The sequence below is a fragment of the Microcebus murinus genome, chromosome 14, assembly GCF_040939455.1.
Source record: "Microcebus murinus isolate Inina chromosome 14, M.murinus_Inina_mat1.0, whole genome shotgun sequence".
Taxonomy (NCBI): domain Eukaryota; kingdom Metazoa; phylum Chordata; class Mammalia; order Primates; family Cheirogaleidae; genus Microcebus; species Microcebus murinus.
The window spans coordinates 60564073-60589440 of record NC_134117.1 but is presented as its reverse complement, the minus strand read 5'-3'; the positions used below and the strand labels follow the sequence as shown (position 1 = coordinate 60589440).

At 38.5% G+C, this 25368-nt stretch overlaps 1 protein-coding gene across 2 annotated transcripts in view; it reads left to right on the top strand.

The window, feature by feature from the left end:
- The window catches only part of VCL (vinculin), a 109674-nt gene that overhangs the window by 71380 nt on the left and 12926 nt on the right, over positions 1-25368 (top strand). For both annotated transcript variants that reach the window (XM_012759889.2, XM_012759888.2), the window contains exons 7-15: positions 3666-3756; positions 4594-4741; positions 11369-11522; positions 12213-12388; positions 15581-15771; positions 17348-17547; positions 18905-19033; positions 22293-22442; positions 24410-24518. In XM_012759889.2, coding sequence (XP_012615343.1) covers positions 3666-3756; positions 4594-4741; positions 11369-11522; positions 12213-12388; positions 15581-15771; positions 17348-17547; positions 18905-19033; positions 22293-22442; positions 24410-24518 — 1348 coding nt within the window. The remainder of the gene's footprint in view (positions 1-3665; positions 3757-4593; positions 4742-11368; positions 11523-12212; positions 12389-15580; positions 15772-17347; positions 17548-18904; positions 19034-22292; positions 22443-24409; positions 24519-25368) is intronic.

Here is a 25368-nt window from a genome sequence, read left to right as displayed (position 1 = left end):
TCTAGCCTGGGCAACAAAGTGAGACTCTGTCTCAAAATAAATAAATAAATAAATAAATAAATAAAATAAAAAAACTTCAACCCATAAGAATTTTATGGTAAAAAGAACCGTAGAGGTAGGGAACCGGATAGATTCCTTCCAGCTGTCCCCAAAGCTGCATGACTAGATCTGGTCTTTTTAAATTCGTTCTTACACAAAATAAAACCTAAACAGGTAAGAGATTGACGGGGACTCTTCTCTTTCCCATATATGAGTTTTTATAAAGAACAGTATTCAAATGAAGGTATAGTTTTTTTTTTCTCTTCTATTTCATACCCAGATTGTACTGTAGGTACTTAGAGACTTACATGACAAGGTTTAGTGAAATGCTTTGTGGTACACAATATAGTTGACCACAGGATTATAGTTATTTTCATCCTTTATAAATATATTTCCAGATTGACTTCTAGTCCTGGTTGTTGTCCAGTGAATTTGTTTATATCATATCCGATGTTTGTATACTTCTTATGTTGCTTATAACAGATTTCTGTTGATTGTGTTTTAAAATACTGCCCTTCAAAATAAATAGATATGAGATTCTTGGTAGATCAAAATATTTGTTCTGGCCGGGCACGGTGGCTCACGCCTGTAATCCTAGCTCTCTGGGAGGCCAAGGCGTGCGGATTGCTCAAGGTCAGGAGTTTGAAACCAGCCTGAGCAAGAGCGAGACCCCGTCTCTACTATAAATAGAAAGAAATTAATTGGCCAACTAATAAATATAGAAAAAATTAGCCGGGCATGGTGGTGCATGCCTGTAGTCCCAGCTACTTGGGAGGCTGAGGCAGAAGGATTGCTTGAGCCCAGGAGTTTGAGGTTGCTGTGAGCTAGGCTGACGACACGGCACTCACTGTAGCCTAGGCAACAAAGGGAGACTCGGTCTCAAAAAAAAAAAAAAATTTGTTCCCATATATATTTTGTTTTTAGTAGATATGACTTTCAAATATATTGTGTTTAAATTCTGCTGTGTTCCACAAAGAATTTAAGGTGGCCCTTTCAGTGACTGTTTTAAATCTCCATAATTGTCTAAAATTCATGCTATTAAAAACTTAGGGTATGGTAACTCATTGAAATTCCCAGTTTTAAAATGCAGCTTCACTCCAAATTTGCCATTAATTCCTTTTAGGGGAAAATGAGCATCTCTTAATTTTAACTTCTTGATGTTGTCACATCTCTCACTCAGGAGTAAATTATTCACTTCCTGAGAATCACATTCTTTCCTTGTAGTGCAGGGTCATTTGAGCTTTATTAGGGAGAAAAAAGAAAAGATTTTTAGGATGCTAAATAGAGCAAAGCTAGTTCCATTGTATTTCAAATCATTTTTGGGCATTGGAGGATTATGAATTTGATTTCTAGAGCTTATTTTCTATGTAGTATTAGCCAAAATCAAAATTGACAAGGCAGAGATTTGCTGACTATTATAGAAGGTTAGCAGAATCTTTGGTAATTCTCTTTGACAAAAGAAAAAAATTCTTGAGTTTCATCTGATATAAAATAATGAAATTTGGAGTCAACAAACCAGAGATCAAATTAGGTTTCTAGGAGTCTCTGTTTCTTAATCTGTAATATTAAATTATTTAATACATTTAAATTTGAGATTCAATGAGATAATGAGGAGAAAAGTGGCTAAAACAGAACTTAACATTGCAGGAGATGCATGTTAAATTAAATACATGTCAATTAAAGTTAGTTTCCTAACTAGTAGTAGCCTTTAATTCTAGATACAAAAATTTCTGGCCTTTGTTTCCCTTTCAATTAGATTTTTGAAATGGCAATAAATATCTGTTGGTTTTCTCTTTGAAAATAAAATTGTGTTATGAAAATGATTATTAACAGGTTTTAAATGAAGTATTTTTACATTGACATAATTCACTAGCGTGTGCATCTACTTCCTAAGAGCTTGTGGTTTTTCAAAAATCTGTACCTAGACAACTTAATGCTATACCCTATAACTTGTGTTAGACCCTGGAGGATGTCCAATTCTCTGAGGTTATGAGTTACCCTAAGACTCTCTTTAAAAAAGATATTAATTTGGGCTTTGCTAATTTAGAATTAAGCTAAAGTTGTCCTTTGCTTTACTTTTGAAGGCAAGATTTGCTGTACAAATTAATGTAAAACACACGGTAGAAGAGAGAAGCAGATATTTAAACCATTTGAGAATCAAAGTACTTTAAAAATGCTACTTATCTACTTGTGGTAATTACAAGTGGATTTTGAAATAGATCCTCTAAAAACTTTGCCTTTTATTGATAGCTATCATAATTACATCTAACCTGGTAATAAAATATTTCCATTTTTCAGTACTTTTTTTGTTGCTGTGGCTGAGAGTTTGCTATTTAAAGTCTTACATAGCCAAGGATACAAGAGGAGAACTATCTGTGTCTGTGTAGATGGGGAAGGAGAAAATTCTAAAGCTGAGGGTCCTATCATTTGAATAGATACTTGGAAAAGCTGATGTCAAGCTGCTGACCTTAAGCCTAACTCTGAGTGCTGCCAGTGCTCATTTGTGTTAGTGCGGGGGCTTGTTGAATTCAAAGTGGGGGATGCTCTTGGTGCCCTCATGTGGAAAACTGGTGGTATAACACCTTTAGGAATCCCAGTTCTGCAGGTTTAGAAACTGAAAGAAGTTAGGGATCTGGGACATTGTCTAGAATTTCAGAAGTTAACTTTGTGCTTTGATGGATTAACTCTGTAAGAGTCAGTTCCCTACAGTACAAAGGAGATAGGTAGTCTTTTAAGTTGTTAAATAGAGACTTAAGAGATGACCAGTCTGTCAATTTAGAGGATGGGCACATGAGTATTTATTATACTGTTCTATGCATTTTTCTATATCTTAAAAAATACATTAAAAATATATATATATTTTAAAGTGATTCGTCTGTTGTTTCAGCTCCCTATACTGGATTGTGGAAGATTTTATGCTAGTCATCATGAATCCTGGCTGTAAACAATAAATTGAGACCCATTTATTTTATCCTGCCTCTTCTTCCAGGTTAGGGATGGTAAGGGAACTAAGGATAAGGAGTAGCAGGGAAGGCCAGAAAATACTTTTTTATTATATTACATTTAGCGGTTTATTTGTAGAGTTAAAATTAAATTGCTAGATTAATATTTTTAGTTTTTTCCCCAACTAGTAATTCCAAGTTTTTCAGATTAATTAAATTTAGTGAAATATCATCTATTGTGTATATTTCAAAACAAGACGTAAAAGGACTGTGATTTGTTGCATCACATACTAATGAGGCTTCCCTGAAGTGGAGAGGGCTTTGGCAAGGCTGCAGGAGATGACTGTTGACTGGTGGCAAGGCTGATGACAAGGCATGTGACAACAGGGCTTTTTCCTGCTGAAGACATTAAACATCTTTTGGCTTGAGCAGTTTTACCAGTTTTCACAGTTTTAGCAATAGGGACACCAGGAAACAGAGTAGAATTAACTGAAGATTTGCATGCAAGATGCTGCATTTGGACAGAAATAAGAATTGTGGTGTGATGACAATATTTTAAAGGCTCTTGTAGGACTGACTACCTTAGCTATTGTATGTTAATGCTGTAACTTCGTTTCTGTCTTAATTTGCATTGTGGTATCCCAGTTTTTGCAAAAAAATAATTATGGGATTTCTCTTCAAAAGGACACTGAAGCCATGAAGAGAGCATTGGCCTCCATAGACTCCAAACTAAACCAGGCCAAAGGTTGGCTCCGTGATCCCAATGCCTCTCCAGGTAATCCTCTAATTCTGTTTTTCTGACAGATACAGTAAGCTAAAGACCAAGCTAATGAAACAAAGAAAGAAATCCTCCCGTAATCTCATAATCCTAAGATACCTACTCTACCATTTTTGAGGCACACTCCATTCTCTGATAGTTTTGACTAATTAAAGCAACACTGGGCCTTAAAAGAATGAAAGGCATGGACTATATTGCTTCTCTTCATGGAGGAATAAACCAAGCTGAGCTGGGCATTCTTCGTAAAATTGTTGGTTTACCCCTTCCCTGAATCAGAAAGGTAATTTATCTTGAATGAAAGCTGTTCTCTTCTAGTTCCCATTGAGCAGACTTCCATTTATGTCAACAAAGTCCTTAATTAAGCAGATTAAATGGTGATGCCAATAAGAATTGGAAAGTGAAGTTGACTATATAAAGATAAGACCCAAATAGGTTATTGAACAAGGCTTTATGGATTTCCTAATCTAATATTTATTCTGTTTTAGAGTAATATTTGAATGAATGTGAAAACCCTAATGGAGGTTGGAGGTGCTAAATACTATTAAATTCTTAGATCCTATTTTCATCATTCACATTTTACCACAAGCTACTTATAATAGTATCTCCAAATAAATACGGTTCCAAGTCTCTTTTTTAGCAGTATCTGTGGTTGAAACCTCACCCTATGGTTGTAAGGGCACCGCTTGGCTGTTAGCTGTCAGATATATTGCCTTCTATTCACTTGTCTTGTTTAAAACCATCCATTCCTTCATGAATGAAATGACTTGTAAAGTATCCTCTCTAAATAATTAATGAATCTATCAACAATGTAGATATTGAATCTCTCTATTTTAGGAGATGCCGGTGAGCAGGCCATCAGACAGATCTTAGATGAAGCTGGAAAAGTTGGTGAACTCTGTGCAGGCAAAGAACGCAGGGAGATCCTGGGAACGTGCAAAATGCTAGGGCAGATGACTGATCAAGTGGCTGACCTCCGAGCCAGGTAAGGTTCCTCTGCCCTTGCAGGGCAGCAGTGGATAACTCGTTCCTAATGGGGTGCCTCAGAAAGCAAGTCTCTGCCAATTTTACTGTCTCGTCTTGGCTAATAGGTAACATAGATATAGTCTGTTAATGTTTTTGAAATTGAGGTGAGCTTCCCCTTTGCTGAATGACTTTTAAAATATACAATTGCCTAATAATAAAGTTGAAACTTATTCTGTAATTGAAAATGAAATACAAATCTGTTTGTTTTTTTTTAGTTTCTAGCCATAGGCTTATAAAAAGTAAGGGGCAGTGGTGAAGTCTTGCTTGGGGTAGATATGTTTTATGAAGGATGAATAGAAAGGAACAGAGTGAAAACATTGGAATTGTTTCACATGTCATTTTTAGGTTATCCTCTAAGTTGGTAATTTCTGGGCTTTTTAAAATTATTGTTATTGACCTAAAAGGAAGAGGCTAAAGCACAAGACATGATTTAAAGAGTTTGAGGTCAAGCCGGGCGTGGTGGCTCACACCTGTAATCCTAGCACTTTGGGAGGCTGAGGCGGGCGGATTGCTCAAGGTCAGGAGTTCAAAACCAGCCTGAGCGAGACCCCGTCTCTACCAAAAATAGAAATAAATTAATTGACCAACTAAAAATATATATACAAAAAATTAGCCGGGCATGGTGGTGCATGCCTGTAGTCCCAGCTACTCGGGAGGCTGAGGCAGTAGGATCGCTGAGCCCCGGAGATTGAGGTTGTTGTGAGCCAGGCTGACGCCACGGCACTCACTCTAGCCTGGGCAACAAAGTGAGACTCTGTCTCAAAAAAAGAAAAAAAAAAAAGAGTTTGAGGTCAGATGCAGTGGCTCATGCCTATAATTTCAGTGCTTTGGAAGACTGAGGTAGGGGGATAACTTGAGGCCAGGAGTTCGAGATCAGCCTGGGCAAAATAGTGAGATGCCATCTCTACAAAAAAAAAAAAAAATTATCTGGGCATGCTGGTACGTGCCTGTAGTCCAAGCTACTTAGGAGGCTGAGGCAGAAGGATTACTTGAGCCCTGGAGTTTGAGGTTGGTTTCAGTGAGCTATGATCATGCCACTGCACTCTATCCTGAGCGACAGAGCGAGACCCTTTCAGATAAAAAAGAGTTTACTTGAGCCAAAGTAAGGACAGCTACCTGGAAGACTCAGACCCAAGTAACCTTGGATATGAGCTCCATCTGGCCTGTGTTATAAACAGGTTTTTAAAGGCAAAAAAAAAGGGGGGGGTGGGGGGGGTGGACAGGGAGTGGGATTATGTCTTTTGTCAGGAATTCTCACTGTTTTATACAAATAACATTGATTAGTGATTGACTATATGTTGTTAAGCTATAGGATATGGGTTATGGTGTCCAATGCAGCATTATTAGGTTAACTTAGAGCCCACTTGTGGCAATAGCAAGCAGTCTCAAGAGGTGAATACATAGCTCAAAAGGAGGTGTAGGACATGATTGCTGTCTCATTTTAATGTCTCTCTCTGGGCCTGATAATGTAAAAGGACGTGCATTCCTCACATGAAAGTTCTTTTCTTATTTTTTTTTGTGAGACAGAGTCTCATTGTGTTGCCCTGGCTAGAGTGCCATGGCGTCAGCCTAGCTCATAGCAACCTCAAACTCCTGGGCTCAAGCAATCCTGTCTCAGCCTCCTGAGTAGCTGGGATTATAGGCATGTGCCACCATGCCCGGCTAATTTTTCTATATATTTTTAGTTGGCCAATTAATTTCTTTCTATTTTTGGTAGAGATGGGGTCTCGCTCTTGTTCAGGCTGGTTTCGAACTCCTGACCTTGAGCGATCCTCCCGCCTCCCAGAGTGCTAGGATTACAGGCGTGAGCCACCACGCCTTTTCTCCCCTCCCCTCCCCTTCCCTCCCCTCCCCCCTCTTTTCCCACTATTTTGCCCCTTATTTATTTGGTTTCATAATTAATTTACCTTCCTTATGCCCTCCTCAAGTCTTGACTTTTAGAACTTTTCCCCCCATAAACTAAATGTACATAGTTGCTATTAAGAAAATGCAATATAATACAGATTTGTTTGGAATTCATCTATAGGATTAATGGAGTTAATTAAGTTCTAAAAGATTCTTCTTCTTCTTCTTTTTTTTTTTTTGTGGAGACAGAGTCTTGCTCTGTTGCCTGATGTGGAGTGCAGTGGCATCATCATACCTCACTGCAACCTCTAACTCCTGGGCTCAAGCAATCCTCCTGCCTTAGCCTCCTGAGTAGCTGGGACTACTGGTGTGCACCATGATGCCTGGCTAATTTTTTCTGTTTTTAGTAGAGACAGGGTCTCGCTCTTGCTCAGGCTGGTCTTGAACTCTTGAGCTCAAGCAATCTTCCAGCCTTGGCCTCCCAGAGTGCTAGGATTGAAGATCTTCATTTTATAGAATTTTGCAATATAAGCTTTAAGAAAAATTGAAGTATGATGATATACTAGTATAGATGAAGTTTAATTTTGCTTTGAGAATGTCTTGAAACATCTTGAGATAGTTGGGATACTCAGGGTCTCCACTCAAATAGGGCTCAGAAACACTCCCCTACATGTTGTGCACCATTATACCTTTTGATCTCAAAGTATTAATGCAATAGATTTAAGAATACAGATTTTTTGTTTTAAATTTCAGAATATTACAGAGGTACAAATGCTTTGGTTACATGTATTGCTTTTGTATAGTTTGAGTCAATGTTTTAAGTATGCTCATCACCCAGATAGTGTGCATTGTACCCATTAGGTGTGAATTTACCTAACCCCTTTTCGGCCCTCCCACCGCTTGATTTCCACTGAGTTTTACTTCCATATGTGCATGTAAGTGTTGATTGATTAGTTCCATTTTAATAGTGAGTACATGCGGTGTTTGTTTTACTATTCATGTGATACTTCACTTAGAAGAATGGTCTTCAGTTCCATCCAGGTTGTTACAAAAGGAATTAGTTCCTGATTTTTTTAATGGCTAAGTAGAACTCCATGGTATACATATACTACATTTTATTAATCCACTCATATATTGATGGGCACTTGGGTTGATTGCACACCTTTGCAATTGAGAATTGTGCCACAATAAACATTCTAGTGCAAGTGTCTTTTTAAAATAAAATGACTTCTTTTCCTTTGGGTAAATGCCCAATAATAGGATTGCTAGATCAAATGGTAGTTCTACTTTTAGTTCTTTGAGGTATCTCCATACTGCTTTCCATAGAGGTTGTACTAGTTTGCAGTCCCACCAACAGTGTATAAGCATTCCTTTCTCTCTGCATCCATGCCAGCATCTGTTGTTTTGGGACTTTTTGATAAAAGCCATTCTCACTAGAGTTAGGTGATACCTCATTGTGGTTTTGATTTGCATTTCCCTGATGATTAGAGACATTGAGCGTTTTTTCATATGTTCATTTGGCTATTAATTAGTCCTTTTTCTTTTGAAAAGCTTCTGTTCATTTCTTTTGCCCACTTTTTAATGGGGTGGTTTGATTTTTTTTCTTGCTATTTTGTTTGAGTTCTGTATAGATTTAGGTTATTAGCCCTTTATCAGATGTATAGCATGCAGATTTTTTCTCCCATTCTGTAGGTTGTTTTTCTCTGTATTGGTTGCTTCCTTGGCTGTGCAGAAGCTTTTTAATTTGATCAGGTCCCATTTATTTTTGTTGTTGCTGTGATTGCCTTTGGGGTCTTCATAAATTCTTTGCCTAGGCCAATAGCTATAAGAATTTTTCCAACATTTTCTTCCAGAATTCTTACAGTTTCATGCCATAGATTTAATTCTGTTATCCATCGTGAATTAATTTTTGTGAATGGAAAGAGGTATGGATCCTGTTTCAGTCTTCTACATGTGGCTATCCAATTTTTCCAGCACTATTTATTGGATAGGGATTCTTTTCCCCAGTGTATGTCTTTGTCTGCTTTTTCAAAGATCAGATGGCAACATGAGAATGGTTTTATATCTGGGTACTCTGTTCTGATCCATTAGTCAATGTCTCTGTTTTTGTGCCAGTACCATGGTATTTTGGTTACTATAGCCTTGTAGTATAGCTTTTGAAGTCTGGCAAATTGATGCCTCCAGAATTTTGAGAATACAGATCTTAAAGGAATGGTTCTTAACCTTTTTTTATACCAATATCACATTTATAATCTGTTGAAAGTATTCATTTCTACCTAAAAAGATGCATATAAACATGTCCATACAATATTATATGTAATTCCAGAGGTTTGTGGAATCACTGTAGCCCTGGAAGCTTCAGGGATTTCAGGTTGAGTCTCTATCTGGAAGGCAAGAAGAAACAGCTTCAATAAATGTGATCTTATTGAACTCAGTGAATCTTTTCTTCTGCTGAGAAGCAGTCCCCCCACCCCACGAGCATGACAAGAACTTTGTAGAAGGGACAAAAAGAAGTTTTGTTCTCATTCGGAAAAATGCCAATGCAGTTTGACAAGATTCTTGGCTCTTCTGATTTCTTACTTTTTGTGCCTTTTCACAGTGTGGTAGACAGTTTTCACTTGGAATTCTCAAATACACAGTTGTGTGTGTTTAGAAAAAGATGAATATGAGCAAGAGAATGAGGTACTTGTATGTGATCAGCCATTAATCTGGAAAGAGAAAAGGCTTAGAACAGTGAGTAGCTATGGGCCTGCTTCACAGTGGAGCCTGCACTATCCTTTCACAGTGAGAGATCAGAAAGCTGCCTCCCTTTTAGCCCTTTTTAAATATACCCAGCTATTTAACATTTTAGTGGCTGAAATATAGTAAGAGTATCTTCATTGATATTTTTCTATTCAGCTATGTAGGGTTTCTAGTTGTAAGTATATATTTTTACCCACATAGGACTCAATAAACTTTTTATTTTGAATGAATAAACTATGTAGCTCATAAATATTTTTACTTTTTCACAGTTAGAGTCTTATACCAAAAAGATCCCTCATCATGAATTACTAGCTTTGAGGAAAAAAAGCAAATTAAATTATAAAGGAGTAGGTTTCCTGAAAGTCTTCCACTCTTCTGCTATGTACAAGGAAGGCCTCAAGTCCAAGTAAAAGGTGTATATATATACACCTTTTATATACCTGGCAATAAATTTATGGAGTTCATTACCTCAAGTATTGGTATAGATGAAAAACAGAGATGAATTTAGAAAAGAGGATAGAAAAATGAATAACAGATCAATATTATGAATGGAAACAAAGATGTCTTAGAGTTCATCCAAAAATTAGAAGTTTAAATTAGTATGATCAGCCATGCCATTCTACCAAATAATATTGCCACCCCTATCAGTGAGTTTACCAGGCTGAGTGGATTAAAAAAATCTAAGCTTGTATAATGATGGCAAATCTTACTTTATGACTTGGAAAGTCTCTTGCGTAGAGAAAAAGGTTTCCACTAACTCCTCATTTTTTGGAGTAATAGTATACCATATCTGAGAGAGGAAAATAGTAAAATTAGTTCTTTAGTAAATTGGTGGCAAACAATATTTTTTTATCAAAATGTGCTTTTTTACTCTTCAATACAAACTAGTTTTGATATTTATAGGCTGCCTAGAACTAGAAGGTAGACATTTAAGATTATCATTAGATTCATTATAATAGTGATGATAATTCAATAATAGTAATTTATATATTTGTATTGTTTTATTGCCAAAGTATTTTCAAGTATATTATCTTGATCTTGAAGCCATTCTGTTAAAGAAGCAGGATAATTGTTTTTACCTGCCTTCATTTTATAAGTTAAAATACTGATGCCCAAGAAGGTTAAACATCATAAACAAGATCCATAAGTACCAAAAAGTCAGGATTTGAACACAGATCTGCTTGTTCCCAGTATGGTATGCTTTTCAAATACTATGTGTGCTGCCTTCTGAAACATTTTCAATATATACTTGCCTGTAAATAAGACAATTTAACAGGCTACTTATTGCTAAAGCACATATTACTATGGTAACAAAGCTCCTGCATAGCAATAAGATCACAAGCACGTTTTCCCACTGAAGTTTGGGTTTGGTTATGTAATCACCACCAAGAGCATTTTTTTTTTTTTTTTTTTTTTTTTTTTTTTTTTTTTATTCTTTAGGAGGCAGGGTCTTGCTTGCTCTGTTGCCCAGGCTGGAGTGTAATGAGTGCAGTAGTGCAGTTATAGCTTGCTGTCATCCTGAACTTCTTGGCACAAGTAATCCTCCCACCACAGCCTCCCAAGTAGCTGGGACTACAGGCATGTGCCACCACACCCAGCTAGTTTTTTGTAGAGATGGGATCTCACTATGGTGCCTAGGCTGGTCTTGAACTCCTGGCCTGAAGCTGTCTTTCCACCTTGACCTCTCAAAGTGCTGAGATTACAGGTGTGAGCCACTGCACCTAGCTGAGAATAATTATTATCAAAATTTGCTGGTCTGGTCTTCAAAGTGGTTATTTAATTCCATGAAGCTAATGCATATTTTTATAAGCAAAAGAGAAAATAGATGGTTTGGGTGTCATGCCTTGTTTGTTTCTTTTTCTTGTGCTACCCCAGATCTACTGGTGAGAAGGAAAAAGACATGCATGTTAACAAAAATAACATGTACTATGGTGTTAGAAATATTACGTTATTAGGTATTTGAGAGAGTACAATGACTACGTCTGTCTGTTTTGAGTAGAGGACAAGGATCTTCACCGGTGGCCATGCAGAAAGCCCAGCAGGTGTCTCAGGGTCTGGATGTGCTCACAGCAAAAGTGGAAAATGCAGCTCGTAAGCTGGAAGCCATGACAAACTCAAAGCAGAGCATTGCGAAGAAGATTGATGCTGCTCAGGTAGTGATGATGATTTTTAGGAGGGTGGGAAATAGAAGAGAAAATGTTCCATAAATATCCTAATATCCTCTCTTTCATCATTTACTGTGGTTGGATAATGGTTGTTTCTAAGTGATGACTGATTCCCAGTAGTTACCAATGTTAACACCTCCTTTGCCACCACAGACTTAGACTAATGTTTATATCTTGAAATAAAGATCTTAATTTTCAGTACTTCAATTAGTTAAAAGTAAGCACTTTGAGTACCAAGAGAATGCTACTTCCTGATATAGATTACAGAACATTAAAACTATTCTTTGTTTCAGAATCCACAGATGTTTGGTCATAGCAATGTTAAAGGGTTAAAGTTTTCTGCTGCTGCTCTACTGTAAATGATTTTAAAGCATTGCACAAACACAAATGTTTGAGAAATTGAAGACCTAATAAGATGTGGTTAATTTAAAAATGAGATAAAGCTTGGGAAGGCACTTTATTCTAATGGGGATTAAAAAAATTGATTTTAAAAACATGAGGGATTGATTCAATCTTCCCTGAGCTAAGAACCTCTGTACAATAAGATTCAGCATTATAAAATGACTACTGGTGTGCTTTGTGATTACTTTAGAAATACTTCTGATGGCCTTGTTAAGTTTAATGTAATGTGGTTCACGAGGAGATCACTGTGTGCTTCTTTTCCATTTGTGTGTGTAGAATTGGCTCGCAGATCCAAACGGTGGACCGGAAGGAGAAGAACAGATTCGAGGGGCTTTGGCTGAAGCTCGGAAAATAGCAGAATTGTGTGATGATCCTAAAGAAAGAGATGACATTCTACGTTCCCTTGGAGAAATATCTGCTCTGACTTCTAAATTAGCAGATCTACGAAGACAGTATGTATTTAATCCCTTAAATTGCCCTTTAGTATATTTTTTTCTCTCTCCCCTTCCTCTCCCTTTCTCTTTTTCTGCCTAAGAACATACATGTTTGGATTCCTCTAGGCTAAATGCATGTATGATGCTTCTCCACTGTATCCTCATTGATTCTGTGTGACCTGGCTGGGTCAGATACTACTTCTATTGTGTCAGTGATATAACTGAGGTTTAATGATTTATTGCTGGTCACACAATTTTAAATTAATAAATACAATATGTTGACGACTCCTTTTTTGAGATATATTTTGAAATCGCTAAGCTAGGATTTTCCCTGCTTTATCATATTTGTGACATGCCTGTTTCACAGACATAGGCGGAAAATTTTTATGGTTAGCTACGCAAAGACTCTTGTGTGGGTAGGGCAGGGGAGAGGCATAAGCAGGTACTTTCTTCCTTTACAGCAATGCTATCTTGTAAGTAGTAATTATAAAAGATCCTTAAATTGCACTTCCTGGGTGATTGTTCCTGTAACAACATCCTTACTTACCATAGCTCTTAAAGGCTTTCATGGCATCTACTTTGATTATATGGAAAAGAAGGGTTGCTTTCTTCTTTTGATAGGTATTTTTCTCTCTTTAAATAAAACAAAGCAAAACTGCAAAACATGTTAAAAGAACACTAAGGGAAGAGTATAGCATCCAAAGTAAAAGTTGCTCTTTTTTCCTCCTCAGTCTTCCAGCCCCATTCTCCAGGGATAACTACGGTCAAGTGTCTTGAGATATTTTGCTTTTCATTTAACTTACATGTTTCATCTCCTGTTCTTCCATGGGAGAAACCTAATTTTTTTTTTTTTCCAGTGAGGGGTGCTTCAAAGTTCTTTGAAGTCTTCTATTGACTAAGCGGGCAATGCTGGCTAAGAAAACAAAGTCCTGCCTAGGATCGTGAAATAAGTTTGGTGGGAGGAGGTTACGGTGATAGACACCAACTTGGGTAACAGCTCAAATTTGATCATGTATCAAGCTCAGTCATTTGGAGAGCACTGTTTATGCCTCAAATCTTGAATTATTTAGGTGGGGAAGACATACCATTTATCAATTGTGAAATATAATGTCTATATAGTTAGGCCTGTGTTCATTAATATTAACCCATTAGTATAGTGTGTATATTCATAATAGATTTTAAAATATTCGAAGTCAGATATTCTGTATTCTCAGGACCTAACATAAGTCCATACACATAATAGGCACTCGTTAATGTTTCTTAGTGACGAAGAGGTAATTAATGGTAATGGAGGTAACAGCAGACCTTCATGTGTGGTCACTTTTGCCATCATTGTTTATTACTGTAACACACACACAAACGTATATGTATGTAACCTCGTGGTAGCAGGAGTAGCTATGATCACAACCATGTTAAATGCCTGCTTTGTCCAACTTCATAATGGACAATGTTATAAAAATCTATACTGTAAAGGTGCTCTTAATAGAGTAACTAAATTAGTCATTTTGACAGGGAGGCTAATATTTTCATTTTTACAGATGAGATAGATAAGATGGCCTGAAGGCGACTTTTCTGTGGCTAAGTGGACTTGAGATGTAAAATGAGTCAGATTCTTGGTATTTTCATAGTGGTTAGAAGTGGACATCTCTGCAGTAAGGTTTTGGGGGCAGTTATCTCTCTTTGTGATATAATTGTGGTTGTCTTTTTATTTTTGTGTTGATATTCTTGTTCAGGTTCTTTGGTTGCAAGGAACTAGCTGAAGTAAAAAGTGGAGGTTTACTGAAAATACAGGCATCTAATGGAACCCAACAGCTTGAACTATGACCAGATCTTGTGGCAACTAGAAGCCCCTCCCTTTACCTCTAAGGGTCTGTTTGGTGTCCTCTATGTCTGTTTCACTCGTTGTGTTGACCTTGTTTATTTATTGGGCGGTTGTTCCTCTGGCTTTGAGCTAGCATGGCTCAGGCTTAATATGACTTTTCAACTCCAGATCCTATCACTGGTTGATTATGCAGTGTTTGTTCAAGTATGGACTAAGGGTCACCTGTCTCAGAATCAGTTGAAAAAGTTAAAAATGCAGACCCCTGGACCCCACCCCAGACATACTTAATCAGAATCTCTTTTGATGGTGGGTTTAACTATCTGTGTTTAAAAATAAGTCTGGGTACGGTGGCTTACGCCTATAATCCTAGCACTTTGGGAGGCTATGGTGGGAAGATCACTTGAGGCCAGGAGTTCAAGACCAGCCTGAGCACAAGCAAGATCCTGGCTCTACAAAAAATGGAAAACATTAGCCAGGCATGATGGCATGTGACTGTAGTCCCAGTTACTTAGGAAGCTGAGGCAGGGGATTGATTGAACCCAGGAGTTTGAGGTTGTAGTGAGCTATGGTGGTGCCACTGCTCTCTAGCCCCAGGCAACAGAGTGAGACTCTGTCTCAAAAACAAGATGCCAGGTGACTTTTATTCACACTGGACTTTGAGAACCACCAGAATCTAATTGAATGCCCTGTCTGGCTGTGGATATGTTGTCTTTGAATTAGATAACCACCCAGTTCAATCAGTTATGGCGAAGATTGGTGATTATGTGATATCAAAGGTATAATAGTTTAAGAGTGAGGACTCTGAAGTCACAGGGCTGGGTTTGCATCCTGACTCCATCAAAGTAAGTAATGGGACGTTGGGCAAGTTATCCAATCTTGTGCTTCAGTTTTGTGTTTTGAGTAAAAGGGATAATACTGCTATTTACCTCATAGGGTTGTTGTGAGGATTAAATAGTATAAGAAGAGTACTTGCAACAGTACCTGGCAGAGTTAGGATTCAAAAGATAGTACTACAACTAGTTCTGTTACAACTGCTGCAACAAAACAGTATGGGCCCACCTAATTCCAAAGGGAGCCAGTGTTTTCAGGGATGACAGGCTCAGGGTGCAGCTAACCTAGTGATGATTGATTGAGCTCAGCTAACCGAATAATTTGTTTGTGCTAGATTGATGCAAACTCATATTTGATTTCTTAACTAGGATGAAATAATCTGATTTCAAATTATTGATTACTTATATAAGGTCCAAATAAAGAAACCATCCCTTTCAAACCAATTTAATAGTAATAATTAGCAATTTGTCAACTCATTAGCATTTGTATTAGCAATGAAATTATCTCAATGTGAACCGCGTCTGTGTGTGACAAGAGGGCTGTTTTTTTCTCTGCAGGGGGAAAGGAGATTCCCCAGAGGCTCGAGCATTGGCCAAGCAGGTGGCCACAGCCCTGCAGAACTTGCAGACCAAAACCAACAGGGCTGTGGCCAACAGCAGACCCGCCAAAGCAGCTGTGCACCTCGAGGGCAAGATTGAGCAAGCGCAGCGGTGGATCGATAATCCCACACTGGATGACCGGGGAGTTGGTAAGGGCATCAGTGCACTTAACCCGCATTAAGTTGGTCTCAGTGCAAATAAGCATTTTGTTGATAGGGGTCCTGTAACATCTGTAATTAGGTGCAGAAAGGGTTTTTTAGCTCCTCGTCAGTCAGTCATTTTTCAATGTGATTCCATTTCCAAATGCAGATAATAAAATTCCTGTGATTTAATCAAGAAATATTAGAGAATAGATGATTTTGTTGTGGGCAAATAGAAAGGTCCTTATGTTGAAATTGAAACTGAACTAATTATTGCCACTCCTATGTATATATCCATTCTATAGTATCTCTGTTATTACTGTCCTTGCAAAGTATAGAATTTTTGAAAACAAGTATAAGGCACTTAACTACCAAGGTTATTTCAGTTGTGAGAGCTCTTGCAATGCACAGTCACCTGTGAAATTTATAACCTAAAATTTTGATTTTGGGGAGGCTTTAGGAATGGATCTGAAGACTTAAGGTCATTTTATGATAGCAAGCCTGCCCGGCTGAAAGGTCTACTTACTTCATTTGCTATGTCCATTGGATAAAAAGATAAATTTTTTAATTAGTGGTACCCAGAGTTGTGAGGGGTTGGGGAATCAGGCAGATGTATAATTTACTGGTAGAGAAATAAATTGGTACAAGCTTTTTTTTTTTTTTTTGACACAGAGTTTCGCTTTATTGCCGAGACTAGAGTGAGTGCTGTGGCGTCAGCCTAGCTCACAGCAACCTCAAACTCCTGGGCTCAAGCAATCCTGCTGTCTCAGCCTCCCGAGTAGCTGGGATTACAGGCATGAGCCACCATGCCCGGGTAATTTTTTCTAGATATATTAGTTGGCCAATTAATTTCTTTTTTTTAAATTTATAGTAGAGACAGGGTCTCACTCTTGCTCAGGCTGGTTTCAAACTCCTGACCTTGAGCAATCCTCCCGCCTCGGCCTCCCAGAGTGCAAGGATTACAGGCGTGAGCCACTGAGCCCGGCCGGTACAAACTTTTTGAACTTGGTATTATATGTCAAGTGCTTTCAAAAAGCTCATACCTATTGACTCAACAATTTGACTTTAAAGGATTTTTTCCTAAGAAATAATTAGATGTGTTTCCAAAAAGTTACACATAAGGATGTCTGTACACAGTATAAATGTTTAATGATAAGTAAAAGGTGAAATGATTATAGTTAATATGATAAAATGTTGCATAGATTTTTAGATCATGATTTTCAAAGATAGTTAGTTAAATATCTAACTAAAATAGATAGTGGGAAAAAAAGGAATTAAAATGTTAAATAAAAAGGATCAAGAAACAAAAGTTAATGTATAATCCTAGTTTTGTAAAAGAAATATATATGTGTATAGCTATATGGAATGAATTTTAAAAAAGACTAGAAGGAAATCTTCTAATATATTAATCTCTAAGTGATGGGATTATGGTGTTTTATATATTCTTGTTTATACTTTTTTTGTATTTTCCAAATTTTTTCTTTTTTAGGAAAATTCCCACTTATTAAATGTCATTATTTAAAAAAAGAATTTCAGCTGCTTTTTCTGGGTCTATGAAAATTTCATTGTTTTTCTCTTGGGCCAGGCCAGGCTGCCATCCGGGGGCTTGTGGCTGAAGGGCATCGTCTGGCTAATGTCATGATGGGGCCTTATCGCCAAGATCTTCTGGCCAAGTGTGACCGAGTGGATCAGCTGACGGCCCAGCTGGCTGACCTGGCTGCCAGAGGGGAAGGGGAGAGTCCTCAGGCTCGAGCACTTGCATCTCAGCTCCAAGATTCCTTAAAGGTAGAACTCATTTTTTGTTTTTTTTTGAGACAGGGTCTTATACTTGCCTAGGCTACAGTGCAGTGGCGTCCTCGTAGCTTAAACTCTTAGGTGTAAGTGATCCTCTTGCCTCAGCCTCCTGAGTAGCTGGGTCTACAGGTGCATGTCCACATGCCTGGCTAAATATTTTATTTTTGTAGAGATGGGGGTCTCAATATTGCCTAGGCTGGTCTTGAACTCCTGGGCTCAAGTGATCCTTCCACCTCAGCCTCCCAAAGTTTCATTATATTTTTTATGCTTACTATTATTGAAAAATGAGTGAGGAGAGATGGAGTTTTTAAAAATATATAATTTCTTGTGTCTGGGGAAAGTAAAAGATATACGGAAATCCAGACCTTATTAGGAAAAAGCTCACCAGTATGTGCTTGCAACCAAATTTGTCCTTCCCAAATTTCACTCATTCAATAGCGCTTCATAATTTTGTTCTATCCACATATCACTTGTACTGTTATTTAGTGTTTATCTTAAAATTGTCTCCTTTTTAAAACTTAAAATTTAAAAGAAAACTTCATAATAATCCTGAAATCATGGCTTCGATAAGCTAGTTTTTCTATTATCCTTTAATTACTAAATAACATAATTACTAAAATAAAAACATTTGTCTATATAACACCTAGAATCATCTCAGGCATCACCAGCCTGCCCGCCACCCATCTTGAGAAACAATGAGGATGACAGAGATGTCTTTGTATAAATCCAGAAAACTTAAATTGGACTATGTGTGATAACTATGAAAAAGTGCTTTTTCGAGGCTATCAAGAATCCTCTTCTTTGGTCCCATGTTAAGAAATTCCTAAGTATGTTAGTATATTAGAAACTTGGTTGAAAAAACCTGGATAAAAGAAATTCTCATTCTTTATTTCTTTTTTCTTAAGGACATAAATTGCTTAGCAAGTTGATAATATGTGCACCAAACAATCCTTACAGTCACCCTGGCTGTCACCAGGCCCCTCCAGCATTGGGAATGGTGTGAAACTCTCTCTTCTCAGGGCTTTCTTTGGGCTCAACCCTGTAATTCTCAGTATCATTTCATAGAGGCCACCAAGAAAGGAAATAAGATCCCTTGATTGGGTGGAAGAGTCTCTGGGACATGTGGGTCATGTCTTACTTCTTCTACTAGACCACTAACCTCTTAGAGGGCAGGATTCATGTTATACCTGTTCTGTGCTAGCTCAGTGCTTTGTACACAGTTGACGCTCAGATATTTATTGAATGAAAGGCCTAATGAATGAATCAATGTGTTAGTGACTTAAGGACATTAGCAGATATGCTTTAGGGATATTTCTGAACATTTTCATTTGTAAACAATGTTTTTAAGGACCTGAAAGCTCGGATGCAGGAGGCCATGACTCAGGAGGTGTCGGATGTTTTCAGCGATACCACAACTCCCATCAAGCTGTTGGCAGTGGCGGCCACTGCCCCTCCCGATGCACCCGGTAGGGAAGAGGTGGGTATCTGAGGGCTTCCATTTTCTCTGTTGGCCTGCCCTATAGACACATGTAAAGGTGAAATGCGATTACGGTGTACAGCAGGAGCAGTGGTTGGGAAATTATAGATGAAGGGTGGAAGGAAGAGTAGAAGGAGGAAGGCCTCACTATTTCTTCTTTTAGTCACCAAGTAAATCAGTTAGGAATGTCTTTAGTTGTAAGCAATAGAAGACCTGACCATCAGAGATGAAAAAGGGCTTTATTTTCATCACAAACCAAGAAACATGACAATAGATAGTTCTGGCAGTGGTTCAGCCGCTTAACATCATGAAAACTGGCATTTCTATGATTTTCTTGGTCTTTCCCTCATGGCGTGGGATGGCTGTTGCAGCCTCAGGCATCCTGTTAAAGTCAGGAAGAAATGAAGGATGGGGGTATTCCAGTCACAACTGTCCCTTTTATTAGGGCACTTTATTTTCAATCCAGAAATCAGGACAATCTTTTAAATAAATTGATGTCATTCTTCTACACAAACCCTCCCAGTGACTCTCCCTGTCCGAGAGTGAAGCCGGAGTCCTAACAGTGTCAGTGATGTGCTGGTAAACCAACTCTCCAGGAACACAAACAGCCCTGATTTGTAATATTTGTTGATTTCCATGATGTAAATACTCCCACCATGACTGTGTCAACATGAAGTCACTGGAAGCATAATTGGGAGGAGATGGGCATGTTTGGCTCTCGTAAGCTGGTGTCGGAGTCAGTACAAGTGGCTTCAGCACAATACCGAATCTAGTTCCCCATCTCCTTCTCTGACTTTGTGTGGTACCACCCTTCCTTCTCATGCTCTCCTGTCCAGGCTGACCTCCTTGAATTGTGTTCCTAGTATTCCTTGTATATGTTTATATATTCTAAACATATAACATGTTTACATGTTCTGAACATACACAAGAAATACTAGGGCCTTTTTACTTCTTCTGTCTGGTCTTTCCACAGATAACTGTATCTATTATTCACTCACTTCAGGTCTCTACTGAAATGTCATTTTTGGGTGACCACCTATCATAACAACCCCACCCCCAGGGATTTCTTAATCTCCATATCCTACTTTTCTCCTTTGTCGGTCTCCTGTCCCTTAGCATGAAAGCTTCATCCAGGCAGAGACTTTGTTTCCTCAATGCTTTATTCCCAGTTCCTAGAACAATGCCTGGCACATTGTTGGTGCTCAATGAATGAATGAAAGTAAAGGCTTTCCCAGAAATCCTCCAGGAGAGCTTTGCTTTTATCTCATTGGCTACAACTCTGTCTCATGGCCATCTCAGCTGCATAGTAATTTAGGAAAATAAGGATTTGGTTTTCTAGTCTTTATAGTATTGGCAGCAAAGGAGAAGGGATTTGGGTCAGGTACTCAAGATAATGTAGGACTGGTGGGTCGACGTTTGTGTTATTCTTATTTCCAAATGACCCCAATTTTTTTCTCTAGCCTAGGTTACTGGGCAGTTCAGCTCAACCCTTCTGCGGTCTGATTTGTTATTTTTTCATTCCAGACTTCTTCTCTGACTTTCAGACCAACTATCTGCTGGTCCTTTCCACCTAGAAGCTTCATAGATAGCTCAGTATATGTTGTCTTCTGTTTTTTCTTGGACATTTGTGAGTCTCTGTTGAGTTTTCCCTTTTTCCCCTCATCATCTCATACCAGTAAACAGCTAGGGCATGCAAAATTGACCTCACTAAGGCTTCTTGAATCCTTTCCTTTTTCCTTTTGTCTTGCCACAGCTCAAATTCTGATCCTTGTCCCCTGCTTCCTGTATGACTACAGTGCTCTAACTGGTCTTTGAATCTGTCACTAGGCCACCAATAAAATCAAAATACAAATCTGATCCTGATATTCTTCTGCTTAAACCATTCAGTGGAACTTTCCCTTTCACGTAGGATGAAGCCAGAGCTCTGTGACCTGGCTTCTAATAATCTTTCGATACTTATTTCCTACAAACCCCTGCCTCTCTGTTCTTGCCCTGGCAGGACCTACTTGCTTGTTTCTGGCTTACTCTGTCTGTTCCATGTCTTTTTACTTTCTGTCTCTCTGCCTAATTATCTTCGCCTTTTTCTCTTCAAGCTAATTCCTGTTTATCCTTTATCCTGTGATTGTTTGCTTCCTAGATAGATTAAGTTCTTCCTTTTGCTCCCATAATATCAATGTTTAGCTCTATTATTGTACATAGCACATTGCTTTATAAATATCTGTTTATAGGTCCATTTCACTCACTAGGCTCTGGGCTCCTTGACATGCAGTTATTGTATCTTATTCATTTCAGTACCTATCCCAGGGTCTGGCATGTAGTAGATGCTCAGCAAATTTTGGCTGAGTGACAAGAAAAGCAAGTTAAGCAGTCACTGAAATCAAAGGGATCAGCAGATGTGGTCCGGGATTGAGATGGTTAACCAGGGCAGACAGAAGCCCTATAAATCCAGAGTGTGGGAGCCCAGCTAGGGTAAAAGGACTGAGGCCAGGAGAAGGGGACTAGAAAATTAGGGATTTTAGGCAGAGGTAAATAAATGACTAAAGAGCTTTAAAGAATTAAATAGTCCCCTTCATGGGATGCAACCTTACATAATACCCATGTTGAAGGAAAAATTAACTTTTTTAAAATTTGAGAGCAGAATGAACAATTACGTAGATGGTTTTGCATTTGGGGTTAAAAAAATCAGCAATCCTTGCCCTGTGTCATGCCCGAGAGTGAGTCCTAGCTATTGTTTTTCTCTTGGAGGTCAGGGGCAGAGTTTTTACAACATTAATGGTAATGGGATATATGAGGGATACTGTTCTGGGCAGGGTAGAGCTCAGTTTAGGACTCTCTCTGGATATTCTGGGCTGTTAGTGCACCCAGCCACCTACAGTAGAGCCTGGAGTGGGTTTGACTGTCTTCTTCAAACTAAAGGATAAGCTTTTGAGAATAGGAATTCACATTCTGTGAATTACCCGTTGCAGAGTATACCATGCTGTGTGTTCTGCTTGTACTTGGTAAGCACTAGTTGAACTGAAACTAAAGCGTGCGTGTGCAGCTGTGTGTGTGTGTGTGTTATGTCTGTCTTAAACCTCTGAGGAGATCTGCCAAGGCCAAGATTTGGAGTTTGATTATTTTATTAACTAGGGTTTGATTTCACCTCTAAAGTCTTTGTTTGAACATTTGCTGCCTTTGCTAAAGAGAGAGACTTTTTCTCAGGCTGCCTGATCCATTTTATTAAAATACATTTTCTTGATGTCTTTGTTTTTTCCTCAAGGTATTTGACGAGAGGGCAGCTAACTTTGAAAACCATTCAGGAAGGCTTGGTGCCACAGCAGAGAAGGCGGCTGCTGTTGGTACTGCTAATAAGTCAACGGTGGAAGGCATTCAGGCATCAGTGAAGACGGCCCGGGAACTCACACCTCAGGTTGGGTTCTGCTCACTCTTCATTTCAATACTCATCATACACTATTCAGTAAAGAAAGTCAATTACAGAACAGTTCCTTTACATTTTTGAACATTTATTATTAGATGGAATAAAAACATATGTACTCCAGTGTCAAACTTAGTAATCTTTAAGGTTAGGATTATAGGGGACTTTCTACTTTATACGTATACATAATTGTGTGTGCCACACACACATAATTAGGAAAATATTTGGATAATTTTGAGAGGTTAGTTTGTGTTGATTTTAGAGTTTATATCTTTCCCCACATCTCTGTGAGGATACTTAAAAAATTTCAGCTGTGTCCATAACTTATTTTCTTTTTTCTACTTAATTATATGACCAAGGTATACAGTCATTTGTATAACCAAGGTATAAGTAGTAAGTGTGGGAGCAAAAGAAGATTGGAAACAAAAGAAACTAACGGAACAGGAAGAACAGGAATTAAACGTCTAATATGTAATAGATTTTCTTAAAAATACCAACTCAACATCATTTGGTGTGATGTTTGTGCAGTTTTCTTCTATTCAAATTATAGAAGAGCCATTTTTTTCATTCATTTATTCAAATATTAAGTGCCTGTAATAGGAATTATGCTAGGCTATACAAGTCTGTGACACTGGCTTATGTGGGAACTTGTGGGGAGAGATGGGACATGTTTCTTAATTGTTCAACTTTTGCCTGCGTGGTATATTAACAAATCAGAATCTCTTAAATAGTCATACTTTTTCCAACTTTTAAAAAATATGAACATGTCTAACTTTTTAAATAAGCTTCCATAAAATATCAAACATAAAATTTAGTATAAAACTGAGATTCCTAAAAAAGACAAACTAGGCTTAAGATAGCAATTATGGAAATGAATGAGGGCTTTGTAGACAGATCTAGACTTGAATCCTTTGTGACCTGGAGGCTTAGTTTCCTCATCTGTACAATGGAGCTAATTTCTTTCTAATGAGTTATTTTGAGGCTTAAGAATATGCATGTACAGCTTTTATTTTACCAAATACTTAGTAAATATTAGTTCTTACTTAGTAAATATTAGTATAGTTCCAAACTGCTATCCCTGACCAGCCCAGACCTCTAGAGGAAGCTATTTAAAATTTCTGAGTCTGTTTTTTGCAGCTATAAAGTAGAAATATTACTTGTCCTATTTCTCTCAGAGGATTTTTGTGAGGATTCAGTAAGATAATGGATGTGAAAGCACTTTGTTAACTATAGACAGGTATTTTTATTAATATCATTCATAAATCAGTTTTGAGTAATTTTTAGTATCTTTCTTAATGCTGCTTTTTGTTTTTTTGTTTTTGAGAAAGGGTCTTCTTGCCTTATTGTCCTGGCTAGAGTGCAGTGGTGTGATCTGATCATAGCTCACTGCAACCTCAAACTCCTGGGCTCAAGGGTTCCTTCCACCTCAGCCTCCTGAGTAGCTAGAGCTCCAGGCACCTGCCACCACACTCAGCTAACTTTTTCTATTTTTTTGTAGAGTCAGGGTCTCAGTCTTGCTCAGGCTGATCTCGAACTCCTGAGCTCAAGAGATCCTCCCGCCGTGGCCTCCCAGAGTGCTAGTATTACAGGCAAGAGCCACCATGCCCAGCCTTTAATGCTGTTTTTTAAGTGGAAGAATTTTAAGTGGAAGAATTGACACCAGTGATTTAAATATTTGTCAGTTTTGCATATGGGCTTCTGAAGTATCAAATAAGTATGCATTTACTTTGTCACTTTATTACCTTCTTAAAATCAGGCTGTGACAGTAAAAACTTTGTGTGTGGGCCCATTCTGGGGAGCTGTTTATGAGACCAAACCTGTAGTGTTCAGCATGAAGAGACCTGTCACTTTCTGGCTTTATAGTGCCATCTGTAGGTAAAGAGGAGAAAGATTCACTGCTGCTTTGATTTGGAGCATGAGCGTGCTCTGGTGTTGTTTAAAGGTTGTTTTATCGTTGCCAGGTGGTCTCGGCTGCTCGTATCTTACTTAGGAACCCTGGAAATCAAGCTGCTCATGAACATTTTGAGACCATGAAGAACCAGTGGATCGATAATGTTGAAAAAATGACAGGTAGAATTTTGTATAAAGTTCTTGTTGTCTAATCCATGAGGAATGAGTTCCTCAGGCGGGACTGGTTATGTGACTCAGCTGTAACTGGATAAAGGGACAGTCACGTGCTCGACAGTGCACTTGGCTCTGATTAAGGCTGCTGAGCGGTGGCGGCTTCTCATTCAAGCCTTGCAACTTTGTCAGAAGAGAGACTCTTTGAGTCTCTTTTATTTTAATGCCGGCCTCCCAGTGTGATGTTTATTGTCACAGCTCCTATCTTCTCTTTGAATAGTGTCTTTGCTCAGTCTGATCCAGAGTTTGGTTTCAGAGGCTGGGAGGCGGTGTTTGTGGATACAGTAAGTGTCCCTGTCATTGTCAGCGGGTTCACATTTCAAGGAACCACAATAGCTACCATTTAATACAACTTGTCTCAGCGTTTCCTCCAACTTATCAAATACGTAGTTTTTCTTTTTTTAAAAAAAGGAGAAACCAACTACCAACAAACCTGTGTCTGTGCCATTGAAGTGGCACCTCTGACTCTTCTTCGTTCTCCGTGGAGGGAGGGATAGGAGGGATGGGAAGAAATGAGGAATGTAGGCTTTTCGCTGTCCCTGCAGAACCTGCTGTGACAGGGGTCCGCGGCAGCCAGACATGAAAGCAGAGCTGCCGAGGTGTCTGAAGACAGGTAACAGAAACAAGACGCAGGCTGCTAGGGTTATTGGAGTCCTCTGCGTGGCTCATCCTGGGCACTACAAGCTGCCAACAAGCAACAGATGGCTGGGGAATGAGACGGGAGGGAGAAAGTGTTACAATAGATAATGCGGTGATGCGGCGATGGGTTCAGACGCCTTCCCTGTTTCCTCCGGATGTT